General features: G+C 36.6%; 1 protein-coding gene across 18 annotated transcripts in view; it reads left to right on the top strand.

Moving 5' to 3' along the window:
- CAMK2D (calcium/calmodulin dependent protein kinase II delta) overlaps nt 1–21,727 on the top strand; it is a 284,880-nt gene that overhangs the window by 188,474 nt on the left and 74,679 nt on the right. For all 18 annotated transcript variants that reach the window (XM_059923487.1, XM_059923503.1, XM_059923490.1 and 15 more), the window contains exons 5-6: nt 11,614–11,679; nt 14,998–15,070. In XM_059923487.1, the coding sequence (XP_059779470.1) occupies nt 11,614–11,679; nt 14,998–15,070 (139 nt within the window). The remainder of the gene's footprint in view (nt 1–11,613; nt 11,680–14,997; nt 15,071–21,727) is intronic.

Raw genomic sequence — 21,727 nt, 5'->3', positions numbered from 1 at the left:
TTCTATTAAAGCACCTCTCAGCCTTTTTTGATTTCCATCATACAATTTGGCGTCCATTCAGAAAACCATTTCTGGTCAACCTCAGATAATCTACTACTTCAGAGGTGTTATCAAATACTGGGTATTCAGCTAGAAAATAACCAACATAATAAGTTGATCTTAGCTAAAAAAAGATACTAACAATGGCATTAACAATGAACCAGAATTGTGTTTTGAATCCGTCCATCCCAAGTTTGCATCAGCCGCCTCCATGCCCACCATTGCCACTTTATCAGAACTGGCTGACAAATCTCATTCTGCTCATGTCGTGGTTGCACCGCTTGACTCAACTTAAAACTCATCATTCACCAAGAACTTTGAACGTTTTTGAACATATGAGAGGGGCATAATGTCAAACAGAAGTTGAACATATAGATTTTCTTGATCTCTGTACTCAATTATAGTAAAAAAAAAAAAAAAGTATATGGGTTCAGTCCTTCAAAAAATGGAATATAAACATAGCAAGTTGTCTCCCTAGAATCATAAACCACCATGTTTTGTTTTTGAATTTTATTTATTTTTTTATACAGCAGGTTCTTATTAGTCATCCATTTTATACACATCGGTGTATATATGTCAATCCCAATCGCCCAATTCATCCCCCGCCCCCTGCAACTTTCCCCCCTTGGTGTCCATACGTTTGTTCTCTACATCTGTGTCTCTATTTCTGCCCTGCAAACCGGTTCATCTGTACCATTTTTCTAGGTTCCACATATATGCGTTAATATACAATATTTGTTTTTCTCTTTCTGACTTACTTCATTCTGTATGACACTGTCTAGATCCATCCACATCTCTACAAATGACCCAATTTCGTTCCTTTTTATGGCTGAGTAATATTCCATTGTGTATATGTACCACATCTTCTTTATCGATTCGTCTGTCGATGGGCATTTAGGTTGCTTCCATGACCTAGCTATTGTAAATAGTGCTGCAGTGAACATTGGGGTGCACGTGTCTTTTTGAATTATGGTTTTCTCTGGTATATGCCCAGTAGTGGGATTGCTGGGTCATATGGTAATTCTATTTTTAGTTTTTTAAGGAAGCTCCATACTGTTCTCCATAGTGGCTGTATCAATTTACATTCCCACCAACAGTGCAAGAGGGTTCCCTTTTCTCCACACCCTCTCCAGCATTTGTTGTTTGTAGATTTTCTGATGATGCCCATTCTAACGGGTGTGATGTGATATCATAGTTTTGATTTGCATTTCTCTAATAATTAGTGATGTTGAGCAGCTTTTCATGTGCTTCTTGGCCATCTGTATGTCTTCTTTGGAGAAATGTCTATCTAGGTCTTTTGCCCATTTTTTTGATTGGGTTGTTTGTTTTTTTAATATTGAGCTGCATGAGCTGTTTATATATTTTGGAGATTACTCCTTTGTCTGTTGATTCATTTGCAAATATTTTCTCCCATTCTGAGGGGTGTCTTTTCATTTTGTTTGTAGTTTCCTTTGCTTTGCAAAAGCTTTTAAGTTTCATTAGGTCCCATTTGTTTATTTTTGTTTTTATTTCCATTTCTCTAGGTGGTGGGTCAAAAAGGACCTTGCTTTGATTTATGTCATACAGTGTTCTGCCTATGTTTTCCTCTAACAGTTTGATAGTGTCTGGCCTTACATTTAGGTCTTTAATCCATTTTGAGTTTATGTTTGTGTATGGTGTTAGGGAGTGTTCTAATTTCATTCTTTTACATGTAGCTGTCCAGTTTTCCCAGCACCACTTATTGAAGAGACTGTCTTTTCTCCATTGTATATCCTTGCCTCCTTTGTCATAGATTAGTTGACCATAGGTGCATGGGTTTATCTCTGGGCTTTCTATCTTGTTCCATTAATCTGTATTTCTGTTTTTGTGCCAGTACCATATTGTCTTGATTAATGTAGCTTTGTAGTATAGTCTGAAGTCAGGGAGTCTGATTCCTCTAGCTCCGTTTTTTTCCCTGAAGACTGCTTTGGCTATTTGGGGACTTTTGTGTCTCCATATAAATTTTAAGATTTTTTGTTCTAGTTCTGTAAAAAATGCCTTTGGTAATTCGATAGGAATTGCATTCAATCTGTAGATTGCTTTGGGTAGTATAGTCATTTTCACAATATTGATTCTTCCAATCCAAGAACATGGTATATCTCTCCATCTGTTGGTATAATCTTTAATTTCTTTCATCACTGTCTTATAGTTTTCCACATACAAGTCTTTTGTCTCCCTAGGTAGGTTTATTCCTAGGTGCTTTATTCTGTTTGTTGCAGTGGTAAATGGGAGTGTTTCCTTAATTTCTTTTTCAGATTTTTCATCGTTAGTGTATAGGAATGCAAGAGATTTCTGTGCATTAATTTTGTGTCCTGCAACTTTACCAAATTCATTGATTAGCTCTAGTAGTTTTCTGGTGGCATTTTTAGGATTCTCTATGTATAGTATCATGTCATCTGCAAGCAGTGACAGTTTTACTTCTTCTTTTCCGATTTGGATTCCTTTTATTCCTTTTTCTTCTCTGATTGCCGTGGCTAGGACTTCCAAAACTATGTTTAATACTAGTGGCGAGTTGCCCACATTCTGGAGAGTTTTTATCATAAATGGGTGTTGAATTTTGTCAAAAGCTTTTTCTGCATCTATTGAGATGGTCATATGGTTTTTATTCTTCAGTTTGTTAATATGATGTATCACATTGATTGATTTGCGTATATTGAAGAATCCTTGCATCCCTGGGATAAATCCCACTTGATCATGGTGTATGATCCTTTCAATGTATTGTTGGATTCTGTTTGCTAGTATTTAGTTGAGGATTTTTGCATCTATATTCATCAGTGACATTGGTCTGTAATTTTCTTTTTTTGTAGTATCTTTGCTTTTGGTGAACACCAAAACCAGGGTGATGGTGGCCTCATAGAATGAGTTTGGGAGTGTTCCTTCCTCTGCAATTTTTTGGAAGAGTTTGAGAAGGATGGGTGTTAGCTCTTCTCTAAATGTTTGATAGAATTCACCTGTGAAGCCATGTGGTCCTGGACTGTTGTTTGTTGGAAGATTTTTAATCATAGTTTCAATTTCATCACTTGTGATTGGTCTGTTTATATTTTCTAATTCTTTCTGGTTCAGTCTTGGAAGGTTATACCTTTCTAAGAATTTGTCCATTTCTTCCAGATTGTCCATTTTATTGGCATAGAGTTGCTTGTAGTAGTCTCTTAGGATGCTTTGTATTTCTGCGGTGTCTGTTGTAACTTCTCCTTTTTCATTTCTAATTTTATTGATTTGAGTCTGCTCCCTCTTTTTCTTGATGAGTCTGGCTAATGGTTTATCAATTTTGTTTATCTTCTCAAAGAACCAGCTTTTAGTTTTATTGATCTTTGCTATTGTTTTCTTTGTTTCTATTTCATTTATTTGTGCTCTGATCTTTATGATTTCTTTCCTTCTGCTAACTTCGGGTTTTGTTTGTTCTTGTTTCTCTAGTTCCTTTAGGTGTAAGGTTAGATTGTTTATTTTGAGATTTTTCCTGTTTCTTGAGGTAGGCTTCTATTGCGATAAACTTCCCTCTTAGAACTGCTTTTGCTGCATCCCATAGGTTTTGGATCGTCGTGTTTTCCTTGTCATTTGTCTCTAGGTGTTTTTTGATTTCCTCTTTGATTTCTTCAGTGATCTCTTGGTTATTTAGTAACGTATTGTTTAACCTCCATGTGTTTGTGTTTTTACATTTTTTTCCCTGTAACTGATTTCTAATCTCAGAGCGTTGTGGTCAGAAAAGATGCTTAATATGATTTCAATTTTCTTAAATTTACTGAGGCTTGATTTATGACCCAAGATGTGATCTATCCTGGAGAATGTTCCGTGTGTACTTGAGAAGAAAGTGTAATCTGCTGTTTTTGGATGGAATGTCCTATAAATATCAATTAAATCTATCTGGTCTATTGTGTCATTTAAAGCTTGTTATTCCTTATTAATTTTCTGTTTGGATGATCTGTCCATTGGTGTAAGTGAGGTGTTAAAAGTCCCCTGCTATTATTGTGTTACTGTTGATTTCCTCTTTTATAGCTGTTAGCAGTTGCTTTATGTATTGTGGTGCTCCTATGTTGGTGCATATATATTTATAATTGTTATATCTTCTTCTTGGACTGATCCCTTGATCATTATGTAGTGTCCTTCCTTGTCTCCTGTAACATTCTTTATTTTAAAGTCTATTTTATCTGATATGAGTATTGCTACTCCAGCTTTCTTTTGATTTCCATTTGCATGGAGTATCTTTTTCCATCCCCTCACTTTCAGTCTGTATGTGTCCCTAGGTCTGAAGTGGGTCTCCTGTAGACAGCATATATATGCGTCCTGTTTTTGTATCCATTCAGCAAGCCTGTGTCTTTTGGTTGGAGCATTTAACCCATTCACATTTAAGGTAATTATTGATATGTATGTTCCTGTTACCATTTTCTTAATTGTTATGGGTTTGTTTTTGTAGGTCCTTTTCTTCTCTTGTGTTTCCCACTTAGAGAAGTTCCTTTAGCATTTGTTGTAGAGCTGGTTTGGTGGTGCTGAATTCTCTTAGCTTTCGCTTGTCTGTAACGCTTTTGATTTCTCTGTCAGATCTGAATGAGATCCTTGCCAGATCTCATTACTCATAGAGTAATCTTGGCTGTAAGTTCTTCCCTTTCATCACTTTAAATATATTATGCCACTCCCTTCTGGCTTGTAGAGTTTCTGCTGAGAAATCAGCTGTTAACCTTATGGGAGTTCCCTTGTATGTTATTTGTCATTTTTCCCTTGTTGCTTTCAATAATTTTTCTTTGTCTTTAATTTTTGTCAATTTGATTACTATATATCTCGGCGTGTTTCTCCTTGGGTTTATCCTGCCTGGGGCTCTCTTCACTTCCTGGGCTTGGGTGGCTATTTCCTTTCCCATGTTGGGGAATTTTTTGACTCTAATCTCTTCAAATATTTTCTCGGTCCTTTCTCTCTCTCTTCTCCTTCTGGGACCCCTATAATGTGAATGTTGTTGCGTTTAATGTTGTCCCAGAGGTCTCTTAGGCTGTCTTCATTTCTTTTCATTCTTTTTTCTTTATTCTGTTCCACAGCAGTGAATTCCACCATTCTGTCTTCCAGGTCACTTATCCGTTCTTCTGCCTCAGTTATTGTGCTACTGATTCCTTCTAGTGTAGTTTTCATTTCAGTTATTGTATTGTTCATCTCTGTTTGTTTGTTCTTTAATTCTTCTGGGTCTTTGTTAAACATTTCTTGCATCTTCTCGATCTTTGCCTCCATTCTTTTTCCGAGGTCCTGGATCATCATCACTATCATTAGTTTGAATTCTTTTTCTGGAAGGTTGCCTATCTCCACTTCATTTAGTTGTTTTTCTGGGGTTTTATCTTGTTCCTTCATCTGGTACATAGCCCTCTGCCTTTGCATCTTGTCTGTCTTTCTATGAATGTGGTTTTTGTTCCACAGGCTGCAGGATTGTAGTTCTTCTTGCTTCTGCTGTCTGCCCTCAGAACACCATGTTTTTCTTCCCTTCTCAATCTCTAATCCAAGTATGTGCCTTTATAATGAATTCAACAAATACTTCCTGCGCTTGTGATCAGACATGATTAGTTCACAGACAAACTCTGTCTTATGGGAAAGATACTATAAGATCTAAAACTGAAATATATGATTTCCAGGGGAAAACTGCCTGAGAGATCCCTGCTTTCTTATAAAATATAATGGTAAGTGATATGATGTCAGGAGCATCAACATTATGGCGTTGATATGTGATCCTCCCACACGTCTGCTCTCTGTGAAATATAAAACCCTGGGATCATTCACTTAATGAGCATTTAATGAGCTTGTCACAGGCACTATGTGTCAGCACTTGATATTTTATAGTGAAGAAGCAGGAACAGATTTTACCTTCCCAGAGCAACCATACAGGTAGAAAGACAAACATTAAACAAATGTGTACACAAAGAAATATGTGATTCTAATGGTGATAAGTTTTATGGAGAATAATACAGGGTTCTAAGGGGGTAAGATAACTTAGACCAGTAGGGGGTCTGAGGATAGAAAACTTAAGCCACGTTTTGAAGGATAGGAGGGATTTACTCACCAAATAGTAAAGGTAGAGACGCTGGGAATGTTCTGGAAGAGAGACAAGCACTTGAAAAGGCCCAGGGATGCGAAGGGGCTTGGTGCACTTGAGGAACTGGAGAAAGGCTGCTGTGGTTGGAGCAGGATGGAGAGGGGCAGCAAGGAGCGTCAGGAGACATGCAGGTCATGTAAGGATTTTGCCTGGAAAAGCAGTGCACAGATATTTAAGAGCTTCATGTAGCCATGAGACAGGATTCAGTGTACACTTAAAGCTACTGTCTGGAGAATTGATGGCAGAGGGGCAAGAGAGGAGATGGTGCCAATTAGGAGGCCATTGCAGTAGTGCAGGTGACAGACAGTGATGACTTGGACTGGTGACATTAGAGTGGAGATGGAAAGAAGTCCTGATTCAAGATGTATTTTGGAGATAAAGTCAGCAGGATTTGTCTAGAGATTGGTAGATAAATAATATGAAAGGTAGTTGGGCCTCTTTACCCTCAGTTTCTAGCTTAAATATGGGTTAAACCATAAAATTGTGGACTGGTTTCATTCATCCATTAATTATTTGATAATTTATTTACTCAGTAAAGATTTATTAAGCTCCTTCTTTCTGCCAGACATGCTGTAAAGTACTGAAGATACAATGTTCCATCATAGATGTCTGCCCAGAGGTTGGCTTGGTTGACTGTATATGTTAGAAGATGGTGCTAAGAAGGCCTGACTTTTCAATTGTATCTCCATAGACTGTTCCCTTAGCTCAGTGGTTCTCATCAGGGACACTAGGGGGACCTTGGGGTGACTGGGAATAGTGGGATTGACACAATGACAAGGTAGTGCTGCTGGCACCTATTGTGGGGCCTGGTGCTGACAGTCTTGCCTATTCAAGGGACCATCCCACGTGGTGAAGGATTGTCTGGCCAGGAAGACCAGTAACACTCCTGTTAATGAACCATGATCAGCTTCACTCTGACCAGCCCTCACCAGCAGTTGGTCTTACTTTAATCCAAGAATTAAACGGGATGTAAGTGGGAATGCCTTTATGTCACTGTTCTTCCCAGTCTTTTCACATGATCCTTTGGGCTCTCCAGAGATCTTTGACCTGCTCTTCTCCTGCTCTCCAGCTTGTGTCCAAGGGGAAACAATTAGGGCAGCACAATGGGAATAAACAAACCCTTTCTTTCTTGTGCTGTGTGTTCTTGGGAAAAGTCCTTAACCTCCACTAATTCAGTGTGCTCGTGTATAAAACAGAAATAATAGCAATAGTATCTACCTCATGAGGTTGTTGTGTTACAACCCGTAGGGACTTAGAACAGTACTTCGGCTTGGCACATGGTGAGCTCCCAATGGATATTTGCTGTTATCGTTCAACAGTATGGAAGGCAGTGTGCGGGGCACCATGCAGGTAACACAGACAAACACGTCAACGCTCACAGCTTCTGCCCGGGAGGTCACTGGAGGACACACCCGTTACCCAAATGCAAGTCAGCATATGAAATGTTTCTGGACAAACAAACAAAAAGTTTGACTATGGTGATTCTTTGCTAACATGACTTCTGCTGTCTCTGTTCAGAGCCTTGGATTTCAGGTCCGGTGGCCTCTGCTCTTTGGATTTGTTCTTCAGCATTATACTTGGAGTTCCAGGGGGAATGACTCCTTTTTCTAGGAGACACTTCTGGCCCTGCCTTGGAGAGATTGCCTCCTCACTGTGCGTTAGCTGGGCCCTGCTCTGGGTTCCTGTTTTCCAGCGTGGCTACAGCCTGAGGTTCATGGGTTTTGCCCCACCACCTTGGGCATGCTCTAATCTCTACATCATTGCTGGTTCTTGAGTTAATGTGGCGCCATTTTCTCTTCCAAAGTCCAATCTTTGACATCTTGGATGCTAGTAGCTGCTCAGTGTCATAGTCAAAGCTGTAATCCTCAAAATTTTATAAATGCTTTATTCAAGGTGAAACTGCTTTCAACTCTTCCTGATATAATTCACAAATATATATACAAGGAGCATGAATAATTCATTCTTTCTGGAAAGCACAAAATGAATCAGCATTCCCATAAATAACAACAGCAACAACAAAAATCTTTTTGATATATGGAGTCTCATCTTTTCATAGTTCTAGAGTTATTTTTTTCCTGTAAGCTCTAATGTTCTAGAGGTTCATAAATGATAATTAATGCTTCAAATGTATAATTGATATGCCTCATATCATACAGATCCCTGGCACCAATTTATTCACAAAATCTCTAATTAATTAATCTAACGGTTTATTCATGAGACTGATTTAATTTGTGACTTTGTATGAAACTTCACATAGCATACCAAAACATTTTCCAAAATCTGCAATAACTGCTGCTTAATTTTGTGCTCCATTAAACAATCATGTAAGTATAGAAATGTGTTAAAGTTAGAAAATTCAATAGTTTCTCTTTAAGGCAGTGTGTTGTATTAGAACTCCATTTTTTCCTTCTCAGACATTTATCATACATATAGCAAAAATGATAAAATGGCTTCATTTACACAAGGATATTTTTAAATAATGAGAAAAATGAATGCTAGAAAATGAGGAAGAGTACTGTCAGAGACAGTTGACTATATAATCTCCAACTCTACATAAAACTCTCTATACCCCTTAAATTTGTTTAATCGTTACACCTGACTTTTCCGTATTCTTCTTTAGATACAAACCCCTTAGGAAATAAAACCTATCGTCACGTATGGCTAAATTTTAGTGTTTTCCTTTTTCTTTTTAAGCACATGTATAATCTCTAAACTTATAGTAGATGGGTAGCATGATTTTCTGACTTGGTTAATTCATTTAATCATTATTTCAGTACTCATTAATTGAACAACTGTTATGTCTTAGTTGCTGGGTTCAGTGCTAAGGTAACAAAGATCAGTAAGTCCTGATCCTAGTGATTTAGGATCTGACAATTCTCATGGAGTATATAATATATCTAAGAAGCTACTATATATGCAGTAGCAATTTTATTAGTGACAATGGGCTTTTTAATCAATATTTGTTAAACACTTTAACAATCCAAAATTGTTTGTAATATATACAGATTTTCTTGGTACCTGTGGTCAGAGACAAAGATAAATATGAATATATATCATATCTACGTTGGTCACATTCAAAGGAAGAAATCCCACAAAACTGTTATCATCGTTATAGAGACAGTAATAGATTTGTTGGAGGTTCTTTCTGTCTAATATTTAATTACTTTGTATCATAATTTGTCTAGGGCACACTGTATGATTGCATTAATATCATAGATTCTAATTGGGAGAAAAACTTAGCTGTGCCAGTAAATGAAATTACATGTACACATAACCACAGTTTTCATAACAAGCCCATATGAAGCTTTAAATAATCATTTTAGATGTCCATTTTATATGTAAAAGTAATAGAATTGAAAATAGTAACTTCAACATTAAAGGACTTACAAATATCCAGAATGCAATGGAGATGGGGGAAAGTTGGGTAAACTTTCAGACAAATTTACAGTTTTTAGTATCACATCTTTTCATTTAGGAGAGGAAAATACAGACGAGAGTAATAATAACTGGTGATTCCTGGAACATGTTATCATTGGATGATATTTCAGAACTTATTAAAGTAAAAAACAAGAACAACCACCAAAAGCTATCTTAGATTAATTTTATCTCACACTCTCTAATGTACATACAGCAAGTTTTATACCTTCACTCGATGCTTGACCAAATGACTCATACCTTCTAAATCTCTAGAAAAGTGGACAGTGTAATTATTGAAAAGGCTGTACTGTGTAGTGATTGAAAGTATGGGCTGTGGAGTGGATGGCCCCCGTATGGCACTCAAGGCTGTGTAAAGTTGGGCAAGTTACTTAACTTCTCTCTACGTCCATTTTCTCATCAATAAACTGGGCTAGTGGTAAAACCGTCCTAAATTATGAGAATTTATCAGTTAATATAAAGCTTAGCACACTGCGTGTCACATGGTAAGCGCTCAGCAAATGTTAGCTCTTATGAGATTAAACTCCAAAGCTGAAAGTTTCTTTTAAAATCAAGTCAGATCATAACAGAGGAAGGAATGACTGATAAATACATAAGAAAAGGATTCATTTCACTAATACTCAAATTCGTATTAACATGAGCTAACTTTTTTCCAATTAGGTAGGCATTTTCGTTTATTGACAATAACCATTATTAATAATGATGCGGGCCTGTCGGTACTTTCACAGTGTTGGAGGTACCACCGTTTTGGAAGGTAATTTTCCTTGTCTTCCCAACAAAATTTTAAATGTGGATACTCTTTGATCCAGTAATTTTACTTCTAAGAATTTATCTTCTAATAATACTCTCAAAGATGTGCGTGCACACACGCATACACACTACTTATTTTCAATAGGGAAAAAAATGCTTCTGACATGAAACAGTGCCCATGATTTAATGTAAAATGAAAAACACAATTAGCCTAATTTTTGTATATTGCACAATCGCACTTTAGTGAGAAAAGTGTTTCTTTGTGTGTGTTTGCAAAGGGAAAAGTATAAATGTTAAAAGATACACAAAAAGTTGAAAGGACAGGCGTAAAATTAAAATCAGTTTATTCCTGGGAGTGGAATTGGGATCAAGAGATAGGGGAGGACTTGGTACATTTCCATACTTTAAAATTTTACTACAAAATTACATGACTTTTTAAAATTTAAAAAGTCATTTTTTAAGCAGGGAGAAGAAAATCCTAAGCCAGAGAATCACTGGTTAGGGAATTCTAGCCCCAAAGCAGTAATCTATTGGACCTGGAGAAGAAGTGAATCCTAGAGATAGTTACATCTCCTTACTTAGAGAACCTCGAAGTCCACGGTCTGAATGAACTTCCTGGAGCAACCAAATCTAGTTGCTGAGTTGTGGGGAAGTCTTCACTTTATTAAAAAGGGCAAACAGATATGGCTCCTTCCTAGCTGGCAAGGGATCACTGCTGCCTCCCAGGCACTGCCAAAACCTGAGTCTTAGTTTACCGGCAAAGACATGGAACATAAAGGAAATTGCTTTACAAGGAAAATCAAGCACTCAGCCCCAAAGTGTATGTATTTTGGAAGGCCACCTCTAGCCCATAAAGGCATGTTCATTGCAGTTTAAAAATCGAGCCCCTCCAGAGAAATACAGCCTGCAAACTCACACTCTACACCCATGATATGTGTTATCCTCTCTTTTTGTTCAGAAAATGTTCCTAAATGGTTCCACACACTTTGTCAGACCTCAGTTAATATTTAGATAATTGAAGAGTTTCATAGAAACCATTTTCTATAAGATATGTCTGAGTATATTTATGGTATACAGAAAATTGTATCCTCGGGATCTAGTGATACAAAGGCAAACAGAAAAGATGGAACTGTTTAGATTAATATAAATTGACCATTATGGAGTCTTATAATGTTTTAATATGCTTTATGTTTTGATAATTTTTAAAACAATCTGAAAATATATATTCTGTATGAACACTGGTGCAAATCTATTGATGCCTAGTTTTTTCTTCTTTTTAAATGTGAATATCTTGTTTGTCTTCACAGAGTTACTGGAGGTGAACTGTTTGAAGACATAGTGGCGAGAGAATATTACAGTGAAGCCGACGCCAGGTAAGTGGCTTGCCCTGGGCAAGATACAAGACTGAGCACTCAGATGACACTTGTTCAGTGTATCTCTCTACAAATATATTATGATGCTTAAGATTATGAGACTTTCATAATACCATCTTGGACTTTTCTTGATGAGTCCCTCTTAACTGATATTTGTCTCTTAAGGATTTCCAAGATGATTCTTTGAAGAAAAAAAAAAACTGTGAATCTGGCCTAAATTTTATTTTTATCTAGTATCTATAGTTAGAATACATATTTTATTTTTTAAAAAAGCCTAACTTTCTCTGATAAAGAAATATACTTTTTTATCAAAGTTATGAGCTCTCTAGATCCTAGGCTGCCCAGTATGGTAGCCACTAGTCACATATGACTCTTTTTTTTTTAATTTGTTTTATTGAAATATAGGTGATACTATGTTACAATGTTGTGTTAATTTCTGCTGTACAGCCAAAGTGATTCAGTTATACATATATATATTCTTTTCCTTATTCTTTTCTGCTATGGTTTATCACAGGATATTGAATATAGTTCCATGTGCTATATATTGTAGGACCTTGTTGTTTATGCATATAACTCTTAATTTCAATTTCAATTAATTAAAATTAAATAAAATAAAAAGTTCACTTCCTCAGTTGCACTAGCCCCATTTCAAGTGCTTAATTGCACGAGTGGCTAGCGGCAACCGACTGGACGTAGCAGATATAAAGCATTTCCCTCATCACAGAAGTTCCATGAACAGCCCATGTCTAATCAGAGGCCATAAAAAGAAACAGACTCCAAAAGGCCCAGTGGTCTCCTTCAGGCATTATGAGCTGTTTAACGCTTTGGAAATTTCATTAACGTCCTTGGAACTCTCACTTGAAAAATATTTATTCAGGTACTTCAGAGGATTCAAGAGGATTTCCCAATCTTGTTAATTGGCAAAATTTTTTTACAGAAGTTAGAAATGGCTAACATTTTGTCTAATTTGAGACTTCCTAGGCAATGTTTTTGGAGTGAAGTAACATTAATCTACTTGCTTAGACATTACTTAGACTGTTTGGTGTTAATTTCCTTGGCATTTCTTACATATATTCTGCAGTTGGTACTCATTTTGAAAAATCTGGCCCTGGCTCATTATTAGCAATATAAATGAGATGTTTTATATATATTCTGTTACTGGTGGTCTGTGCCTGCTGGTTCTCTAGCTAATGCTTTCAGAGCTTCCAAAGGCTGCTAATCCTCCTGCAGCCTGGCCCTCAGCAGATAGTCAGCTGATAGAAGGTTCCCCATCCCTCCAAAGTAGCACATGTATACACAGGCTCACTTCTAAATTTCTAATTAATCTTTTTGGTTTAATGCTACTGTTTATGACATTTTGTGAATCTTCTCTGCACATGACTACACTCTAATTTTTTAATGGAATTTTTCCTGCCAAAGTCAAATAGAAAGTTCCATGTCACTTAGGCTATAATGAGTGAATCATCACTTGTTCAGTTTAAGCCAGATCCTCACATTAGGCCTCTGAAAAGGGCTTCAGAATAGCCTTGGAAGTAGCTATTTGCCCACTTTCCAAGAGAGTAATCTTTTTAATCAAAGTAATAAAAAAAAGTTAGGGAATTTCCTTTATTTTGCTTTTCAAAGTTATGTTAAACAGGTTGTTATTGTGTTTCAGAATATTGGTTGAAATTAATCTAGAGACCATTTTCACTATTGAGCAGCCCTACAGATAACAGGATAGAGCCTCAGTTGGTTGGATCATTTCATATGCATGCTTATATTAAATATTGGAATTTACTCTGGGATACATTTTAGGATAGGTCCCACACATAATCAAGGAGAAGAAGCATTCTCTTCTCAACTACAAGCGTAGAGAGCAAATAATTTGTAAAAATCTGACTAGTACTAGTCCTCAAGAAGTTAAGAATTGAATTCATTCTCACTGGTAACATATGGTGAAGTTTATTTAATATGAATTCATGTTTACTTCTTTATTTTCTGTTATTCATTAAGCCCAATAACTTATACCAGTGGTTTGAGATGAGAGAGTGAAGTATTCCTAAAAAGTAGTATAAAGTGAACATTATTGTAGAAGGAAAAAGAGTCATATGATTTAACACATAATTACCAACACTCCAATAAGCTGTATAGTCAAAAACAACCAATATGAAGCTGTTTTAGTGGTACACTTAATCAAGTTAGAGCTAGAAAATCACAATTCTGATCAATTTTGTGACATGTTGTAATAAATCAGATGGTGATTACTTTTTTTTAATTCAAGAATTTACTTTGGAGTAGTATTATTTTGTACATTAAATGATTGAAAATATCCTCATTAAAGTATTTGCTTAATCCTTATATGAATGAATGTAGAATGAATGAATGTCTGTATATACCTGCATTTGAATCGCATAGTGAACTTGTACAGAATTCATCAGTGTGATATGTTCTACATTACTGTATGTCATATGACAGCTCATGGGACCTTATAGGTGTCCATCGATGACGTCTACCGTAGAATTTAATTAGCAGTCTATTTGACATCAGTGAGCCTTTAATAACAATAGCATAAGTTGTGCATTTTAACATAGTAATAAGCATAAGTTTTCCTTCACTGGGGTGTATGAAAATGTGTCTAACAACCACCAGTGCTGCAGGGGATTTTAAATTTTATTTATTTTTTGTAAGTTCTTAGCCCTTCCCCAGAGTATGACTATACTGAAGAGGAGTTTGTTTTATGCCATGGGTTTACTTTAAATTCTCCCTGTTATTGGAGACGTGCATTAGTTTTCCTATTAATATATTATACAAGCAGCACCATTTCTAAGTCAAAATGGTAAATGTCTCCCTCCATTTTTTTTGACCTTTGTTTCACCTGCCACTTCATCTGTGTTTACCCTCTTGTTTCAACACCTATGTTTAATTGTGACCTCAGATTTTAAACAGTTTAGATGTGTATGAGAAATACCCATAAATTTTATTTCACTGAAGAATTTTCCCAGAACATTGTGGGAATTATTTATAAAATTTTCTCCCTGAATATGGAAATATTGACTTCTGTATACAAATGATTTAATTTATGGAGTTGCAATGCAAAACACACAGCTCAAATTGTTTTGTCTGAATATGTCACAAATTCTATGTTGGATGTCATTTTTGTTAGAACCAGAATTAGCTTTATTCAGCATTATTTAATTCCAGTGTAAAGCTAAAAAAATTTGAAAAATATAATTTTTGTTTGTTGTTTGTTTCGTTCGAACTTTCATTTTATTTTGTATTCAATGTGATTATGTGCCTTTAAAATGTTCTCCCTTCCATTCTGCCCTTGTATCTTTGCAGTCATTGTATACAGCAGATTCTAGAAAGTGTAAATCATTGTCACCTAAATGGCATAGTTCACAGGGACCTGAAGGTCAGTATATGGAGTCCATAAATCTGAATCAAAGGAAGTTTTTTTGTTTTTTTTTTCTGGGGAAAGGGCAGAGGGTGGGTATTTAAAATGGTTCCCTTGCCTTTCCCAACTTTTCCCTAAAATGACTAAATGATGAAATGATAATGCATGATGGCTCTTTCAGTTTGCTCATCTACAGGCTAAATATACATCATAGCAAAAAGGAAAGGACAGTATTGAGAACACAACCTGTTAACGTTTCCGAGGAGTAAACCACCAGAGGCAGTTTGGGGGCAGGCTTTCCTGAGGTGACCAGCATTTGCCTGGAGATAAACTTGGCCTGTGATGTATGTCCGCCTGTAGATTTAAACACCACTTCTGTTCTGAGACCATGGGTTGCTGTAGCAGAACAACTGGTTACGCATTGCTCCATTTGAGTCTGATGAACCCTCAGGCAAGAGATAATAATTGCCAGCTAAATTAAAGCATGCGAAGTTAATGATTTATCAAAAATTCATTACGTATCCTAATTTAACCTTAATGGTGCCTTGACTGCTAATGTGACAGCTTTGGAATGATACTAGAAAAATGGGAGAGAAGAGAGAAACAGCTTTTTTTGTGTGGGGTGGAGGTGGAGTACAAAAGCTATAAAAATTATAGTTGTGTTCCAGTTCATTTCCTGTGAGGATTTATAACCGGGAAATGAGCTCCTGAATTAAATATTTTTAAGATGGATTTTTCTAGAACAAGTGGACCCACATTTTGGCTCACATCTGGCAAGATCCTGACTGTTCTGAGGTAGTAGTCACTCTACTTGAGCATGTTTACATTACTGAAGATGTTTAAATACAACCCCAGTTGTCTGCTAGTTTTGCACTTTAACCCAGTCTCTCTGAGGCTATACAGACAGTGAGTGTAAGCTTGGAACTAACACACGCCCCCTGGTGTTTGCATGCAGTCATTGCATTCAGCAGATCCTGGAGGCTGTGCTACACTGCCATCAGATGGGCGTAGTCCATCGGGACCTGAAGGTGAGTAATGAATGCCCTTGGAGAAGACAAACCACCACACAATTCCTAATGACTGTTCAGCTGCAGTTATACCTGTAAAGGCAAAAATATGAGCAGTAAAGTTGTGTGGACTCATTCTGACACATTACGAAGACACCTTCCCTCACCACAATCATCTCTTCTCTAATGCACACTTGAGACTTACATAAATCCCATTTCATCCAGGGAGAAACCATTGCCTAACATTAACAATAAATAGGTTATATTTCCTTCTTCCTAAGAATGGGTGCAGCATTTAATGTGATTTTGAGTAAGACTGATGATCTCTTTCTTTCTAAACTTGTTCTGTGGACATAATAGTATGTTTGTTGATCAAACATGTGATTTTATAGTCATATTATATTTACCTAATATGTAAATGGTTATCAGAATTATAAGTTAAATAGAGATAAATGTATTAGGTAGATTTTTGGCCCAAGTGATTGATGCTAAAGAATCCCATTCTGGGTGCTGAAGTCTCTTTCCCTTAACATTAGTCCCAGGAATTCTGAGGACATTGAGGCTCTCTGGGTTTTTATTTATTTATATTCCTAGGGGCCAAGATATCATTGCCTTTTAAAACAGATGGAAAAAGGGTAAAACAAATTTTATTATCAAATAGTATATTTGATACTAATACTTTTAAGACTTGACTCAGCTTCTGATAACCATTGAGGTTGAAAATTGTTTAGATCATTTAGAAATTAAATATTTCAGAGAAGACTATCCTTTTATTAATTTTCTGACCTCTTCTCATGGCATTCTAGCTTTACTTATGAAATTTCAGAGAAATAGTGAAGGCCTAGAAATTTAAATGGAGAGAAACTCCTGGGTGGGGGAAATAGCAAATGTGAGCATTGTATAGTTGTGATTTTTCATCTGAAACCTCAGCCTTTTCCAGGCTTTAGTACAAAGGTGGCAAAGGATAATTTAGAATGTCTTGAACTGTAATGTGTTCAGTGGGAGGACCTAGGCTGGTTTCTCTAGTCTTCTCTAGTTATAGTTAATTGTAAACCTGTAGTTTCCATTCATTTAGTATGTTCTACAAGAATATATCTCTAACGATCCACAGTGAGTTACTTGAAGATGTGATTTGTAAGCAAAACATTGCCTTAGTTTTCTAGAATCTTCCTTTAATTTTCAGTTTGAGTCTGAGAGCTTTGCATGTCTAAAGGAAAAGTAGGTTAATGACTTGTTCTTTTGGAGAGCCAAGATAGGACTGTGTCCATCTGCTAACACCAAATTTACCCATCAGGATAAAGGAAAAATAATATGTTCCTGTGAAAATCCATATATTTGGCAATCACCTCAAAAATTCCTTACTAGCCATGTAAAGACAGTGCCCCTTTTTGTTACTTCTTAGAACTCACAGTGCTACTTTTCCTTTTTAAGTGAACGTATTTAGACGTACACATTATTTTTGCTATTTAATAAAGTTATCATTTGAAACATTTTACTACATTTATGTAATTATAAGTATACTCTAAAAGCCAAGGATGAAAAATGTGAATTCTATTCCATGACTTTCAAAATATATTTTGTGAGGTCATGATATTGCACTTTTGTAAGTGTCCAAACTCAGCAGAGCTCTTCAAAGACTGGAACTCCCTTCCTTCCTTCCTTCTTTCCTTCCTTCCTTCCTTTTTATTTATTTATTTATTTATTTATGGCTGTGTTGGGTCTTTGTTGCTGCACACGGGCTTTCTTTAGTTCACCAGGGAAGTCCCCAAAGACTGTAACTTTAATCAGAGATGGCAGTGAGCCTAGGATGTGGGTGGGGAAGAAAAATATATTTTCTGACATACGAGCTAAAGTCACTAATTAAAAGCTCAGGCAGGCTACTGAGCTCAGGCTCAGAGAGGCTACTACTAAAAGAAATAGCCTGCTGCATCACCCATCAGATTTCTTGCAAGGGAGAAAAGTGTTTTTGCTTTCTATTCTTACTCTGATTTTAGGAGAGGATAGAGATGAACTTCTGATAGAGCTTGTTATAATTTCTATAATTGTCTTAGTCTCTATCAAATTGCTGACTTGGATAAACTTCAGTTGAGTCTAGTTCTCATGCTTGTTTCAATAGACCATGACATAAATATACTAAGAGAGGCCCAAACTTGTGCGTGAGAGACAACTTATGCACACCTTAAGTGTGCTCAGTCACTGCCTTTGATTTGTGTCTTTTATACCCACCATGCATAGTCTGATAAGTATACAACTTGCAATAGCATATTTACCAATATATTAAAATGAAAAAGATTAACTGCTGAAACCTATTATCAGGCTTTAATCAAAATATTGCCCTTACTACTATTGGGCCATATATTTTTGTTTCCCTGTCATGATTCATATGTTAATTCATGTACACTACAGGCATGCAGTTTAATTTGTCCATATCAGTGAGATAAAAACACAGGAAGTATTACATTTTTCATCATTATCACAGACACCTGTGAGCGTAGGAGTACTGTACAGTTTGTTTATAAATCCCTCCTAGGATAATAGCTATTTAACGTATTGTGTTCCTTTACAGTACCTAATGTGGGACCTTATACCTTGTTAATACTTGCAGCATAGTCCTTTAATTTAGGAATCAATAAAGTTCAACCAAAAGCACATTTATAATATAAAAGACAACATTGAATAAAACAGATTGTTGTGTATGTTAATTAATGTTGAATGAAATAGAGGATAAGCATATCCTCTTTGATACAATGATAGCATACAGATCTCGGTTTGAATATTTGAATAACTGCCACACTTGGGGGCTTATTAGACAGTAGAATCCACCAGATGGAAACTTACCGAGACCTAGAGACAAGGCTAAGGCACAGCAGGCACAGCAGAAACAACGACAGGAGAAAGTTCAGGGTGGTGGGATGTTGGCATAACTGAAGCATGTCAGTCAGCACCAGGCAGTATCCATTGGATACATGGACCACTACCTTTGTCTAAGGTGCATTTGGTGTCAGGCCAATTGATGTAGATTCAAGCAATAGTAGGGACATATAGCAGTGCTAACGTAATTATAGGACTATAGTTCAGGGATATGACTCTAGTCTTTGAGAGGATTTGAATCAAAGCAGAACCTTAATAATAAAAATGGCCACAGCTGCCATTTATCAAGCAGTTACTGTATACCCTGCACTGTATCATCATATTAATCTTCAGAACAACTTCATGAGGAAGGCACTATGACTATCCCCATGTTACCTAAGGGGAGATTTAACAACCATGAGTAAAAGAACTTATTCAAGGTCACTCAGCTAGCAAGACAGGATTTGTGCCCAAGCAGTTGGGTTCCCGGGTCTGCAAGCTTAATCACTACCTCTTCTCAATTCATTTAGATAAATGAATTGAAAACCATTATAGAGATCAAAGAATAGTTCAAAACAATGATGGGAAAATAATCTTGCGAGCAATATTAAGAATTATTTGGGAAAATGGGTCTAAATTTAGTGAGTCAAGGGATTAAAATAATCCCCATCTATGGATTTTCATAGCTATACAAAATTTGTATTATTAGGGATAAGAGAATAAGGCATATTTAAGATTTAATGTAGAGTAGGAGGGCAGCATAATTTGACAGAAGACTGGTATAAAAAGCAAAAATGTCCTATTTAGAAAATCAGTAAAGTGGCATTGTCCACAGCCTTTGGAAACTGAGACATCGAGAAGAACGAAATGGATTTGCCACATTTAATTTAGGCCACATCAAGACAATCACTTTGGAGTGCTTAAAAATAGATTGTTTATGAAGAGTGGTGTTGGATATTTGTGAACTGCTGATTAAAAATTCAGGTATCAAAAGAGAAGAACAAACATTAATCAAACATTTCTTGAGCACCTACCAAGGCCCTGTCTGGGCTGTGGGCATATATTACAGAGCAAAACAAAAACAGACCTTGTATGTATGGAACGTACAGGCTGGTGAATTAAAGATCACTTAAATATATGTGGAAAATGTATCTGTTCTGTGCGTCCCAGAAAGAAGGAAGTACATCAGACAAGCACTGCATCCAAAAATATATTAGGTCAAAAAGAGGCTGCAGTAACAAGTGACAACTCTCGATGTCACAGAAAATAAAGGCATATCAAGTCAGATGTGTTGTCTCATTTAAGACCCGGGAGAATGCAATTTCTGTGAATCAGTTGACAAAAGAAAGTAAGTCAAAGGAGACAGTTATATAGCTGTGCTTTTTCAAGTAACCATATTTCACACAAAGTAGTAAGATTTCTTCAGTTCGGAGTGTATCAGAAATGGTTACTAAACTACTTCATGAACAGCTATCTGGATAGGAGGCTTCATACATACAACTGAATCTTTTAGCAACAAATCAGCACCAGTGAATTGCCTAAGTGGAAAATACTGTCTTTCTTAAAGCCTACCTCCTGAAGAACAATGTTTATTGGAAAAATCATTAGACGTGTAGATGGATATGAGAGTGATAGGTAGGTAGATAGATAGATAGTTGAATAGATATAGATATTTAAATGAAGATAGTAATTCTGGAGATTTGGGGGAATTTTTAACACTTTCATAGAAATGTCAATAAAATCGAATATATGACCAGAAAAGAAAGGAATTCATTTTCTGGGAATCTGACAAGCATTCAGTAAATCCTTGTCACCATGGGTAGTAGATATATCAAATAGTGAATTAATTCTACATTTAGCATAATTATAAAATCACAATTATTCCACTTTTCTCAGAGCCATCTTTTTAAAAAAATGTTTAAAGAACACATCACTTGTGCATAATGTATGTCTAGCTATATTAGAAACAAATTATACATGTGACAAATTCCATAATTCATTGAGTCATTCTAGTATTTCTTTATGGAGTACTTAGTGTATGTCAGGCTGTGGAGAAACAGCTGATTGGGGAAGTCCCACTGGGGTTCTTTTTTTTTTTTTTTAATTTATTTATTTTTGTTTATTTATGGCTGTGTTGGGTCTTCGTTTCTGTGCGAGGGCTTTCTCTAGTTGTGGCAAGCGGGGGCCACTCTTCATCGCGGTGCGCGGGCCTCTCACCATCGCGGCCTCTCGTTGCGGAGCACAGGCTCCAGATGCGCAGGCTCAGTAATTGTGGCTCACGGGCCCAGTCGCTCCGCGGCATGTGGGATCTTCCCAGACCAAGGCTCGAACCCGTGTGTCCTGCATTGGCAGGCAGATTCTCAACCACTGCGCCACCAGGGAAGCCCCCCCCCCCAATGGGGTTCTTTCAAGCTACTTGATAGTGTGTGCTGATAATGCAGAGGCAAATCAAGAAACAGGAATGGAATACTGAGTGTTTCTTACGAACTTGCTCATATATGCACGATGATAGAAATAGTACTTCCTCATCACAAACTCACCGTGCATGCATCAGCTAGAAATTCCCCGTGCTAAGTACATAGATTCAGGTATCCATGCCATGTGAAAATAAAAGCAAAAGTCACTTGTACCACGTGCACAAAAGGACCTCCACCGTGTGCATGAGCAAGCCTGATATTCAGGCTTTTCAATTCATGCAAAATTTCATTTAGTTGATTTCTAGGAACTTTGTTCACACCTTCTTTGGCAAAGGCTGAAAATGCACCAAAGCACTGACTAACTTCATGTTGAAATATTGAGACTTTCCAATAGAAGAAAT

Source organism: Balaenoptera ricei, chromosome 5 (assembly GCF_028023285.1).
Source record: "Balaenoptera ricei isolate mBalRic1 chromosome 5, mBalRic1.hap2, whole genome shotgun sequence".
NCBI classification, from domain to species: domain Eukaryota; kingdom Metazoa; phylum Chordata; class Mammalia; order Artiodactyla; family Balaenopteridae; genus Balaenoptera; species Balaenoptera ricei.
Note: the sequence above shows the minus strand (reverse complement) of the source record. Positions and strands in the feature narration are given on the sequence as shown.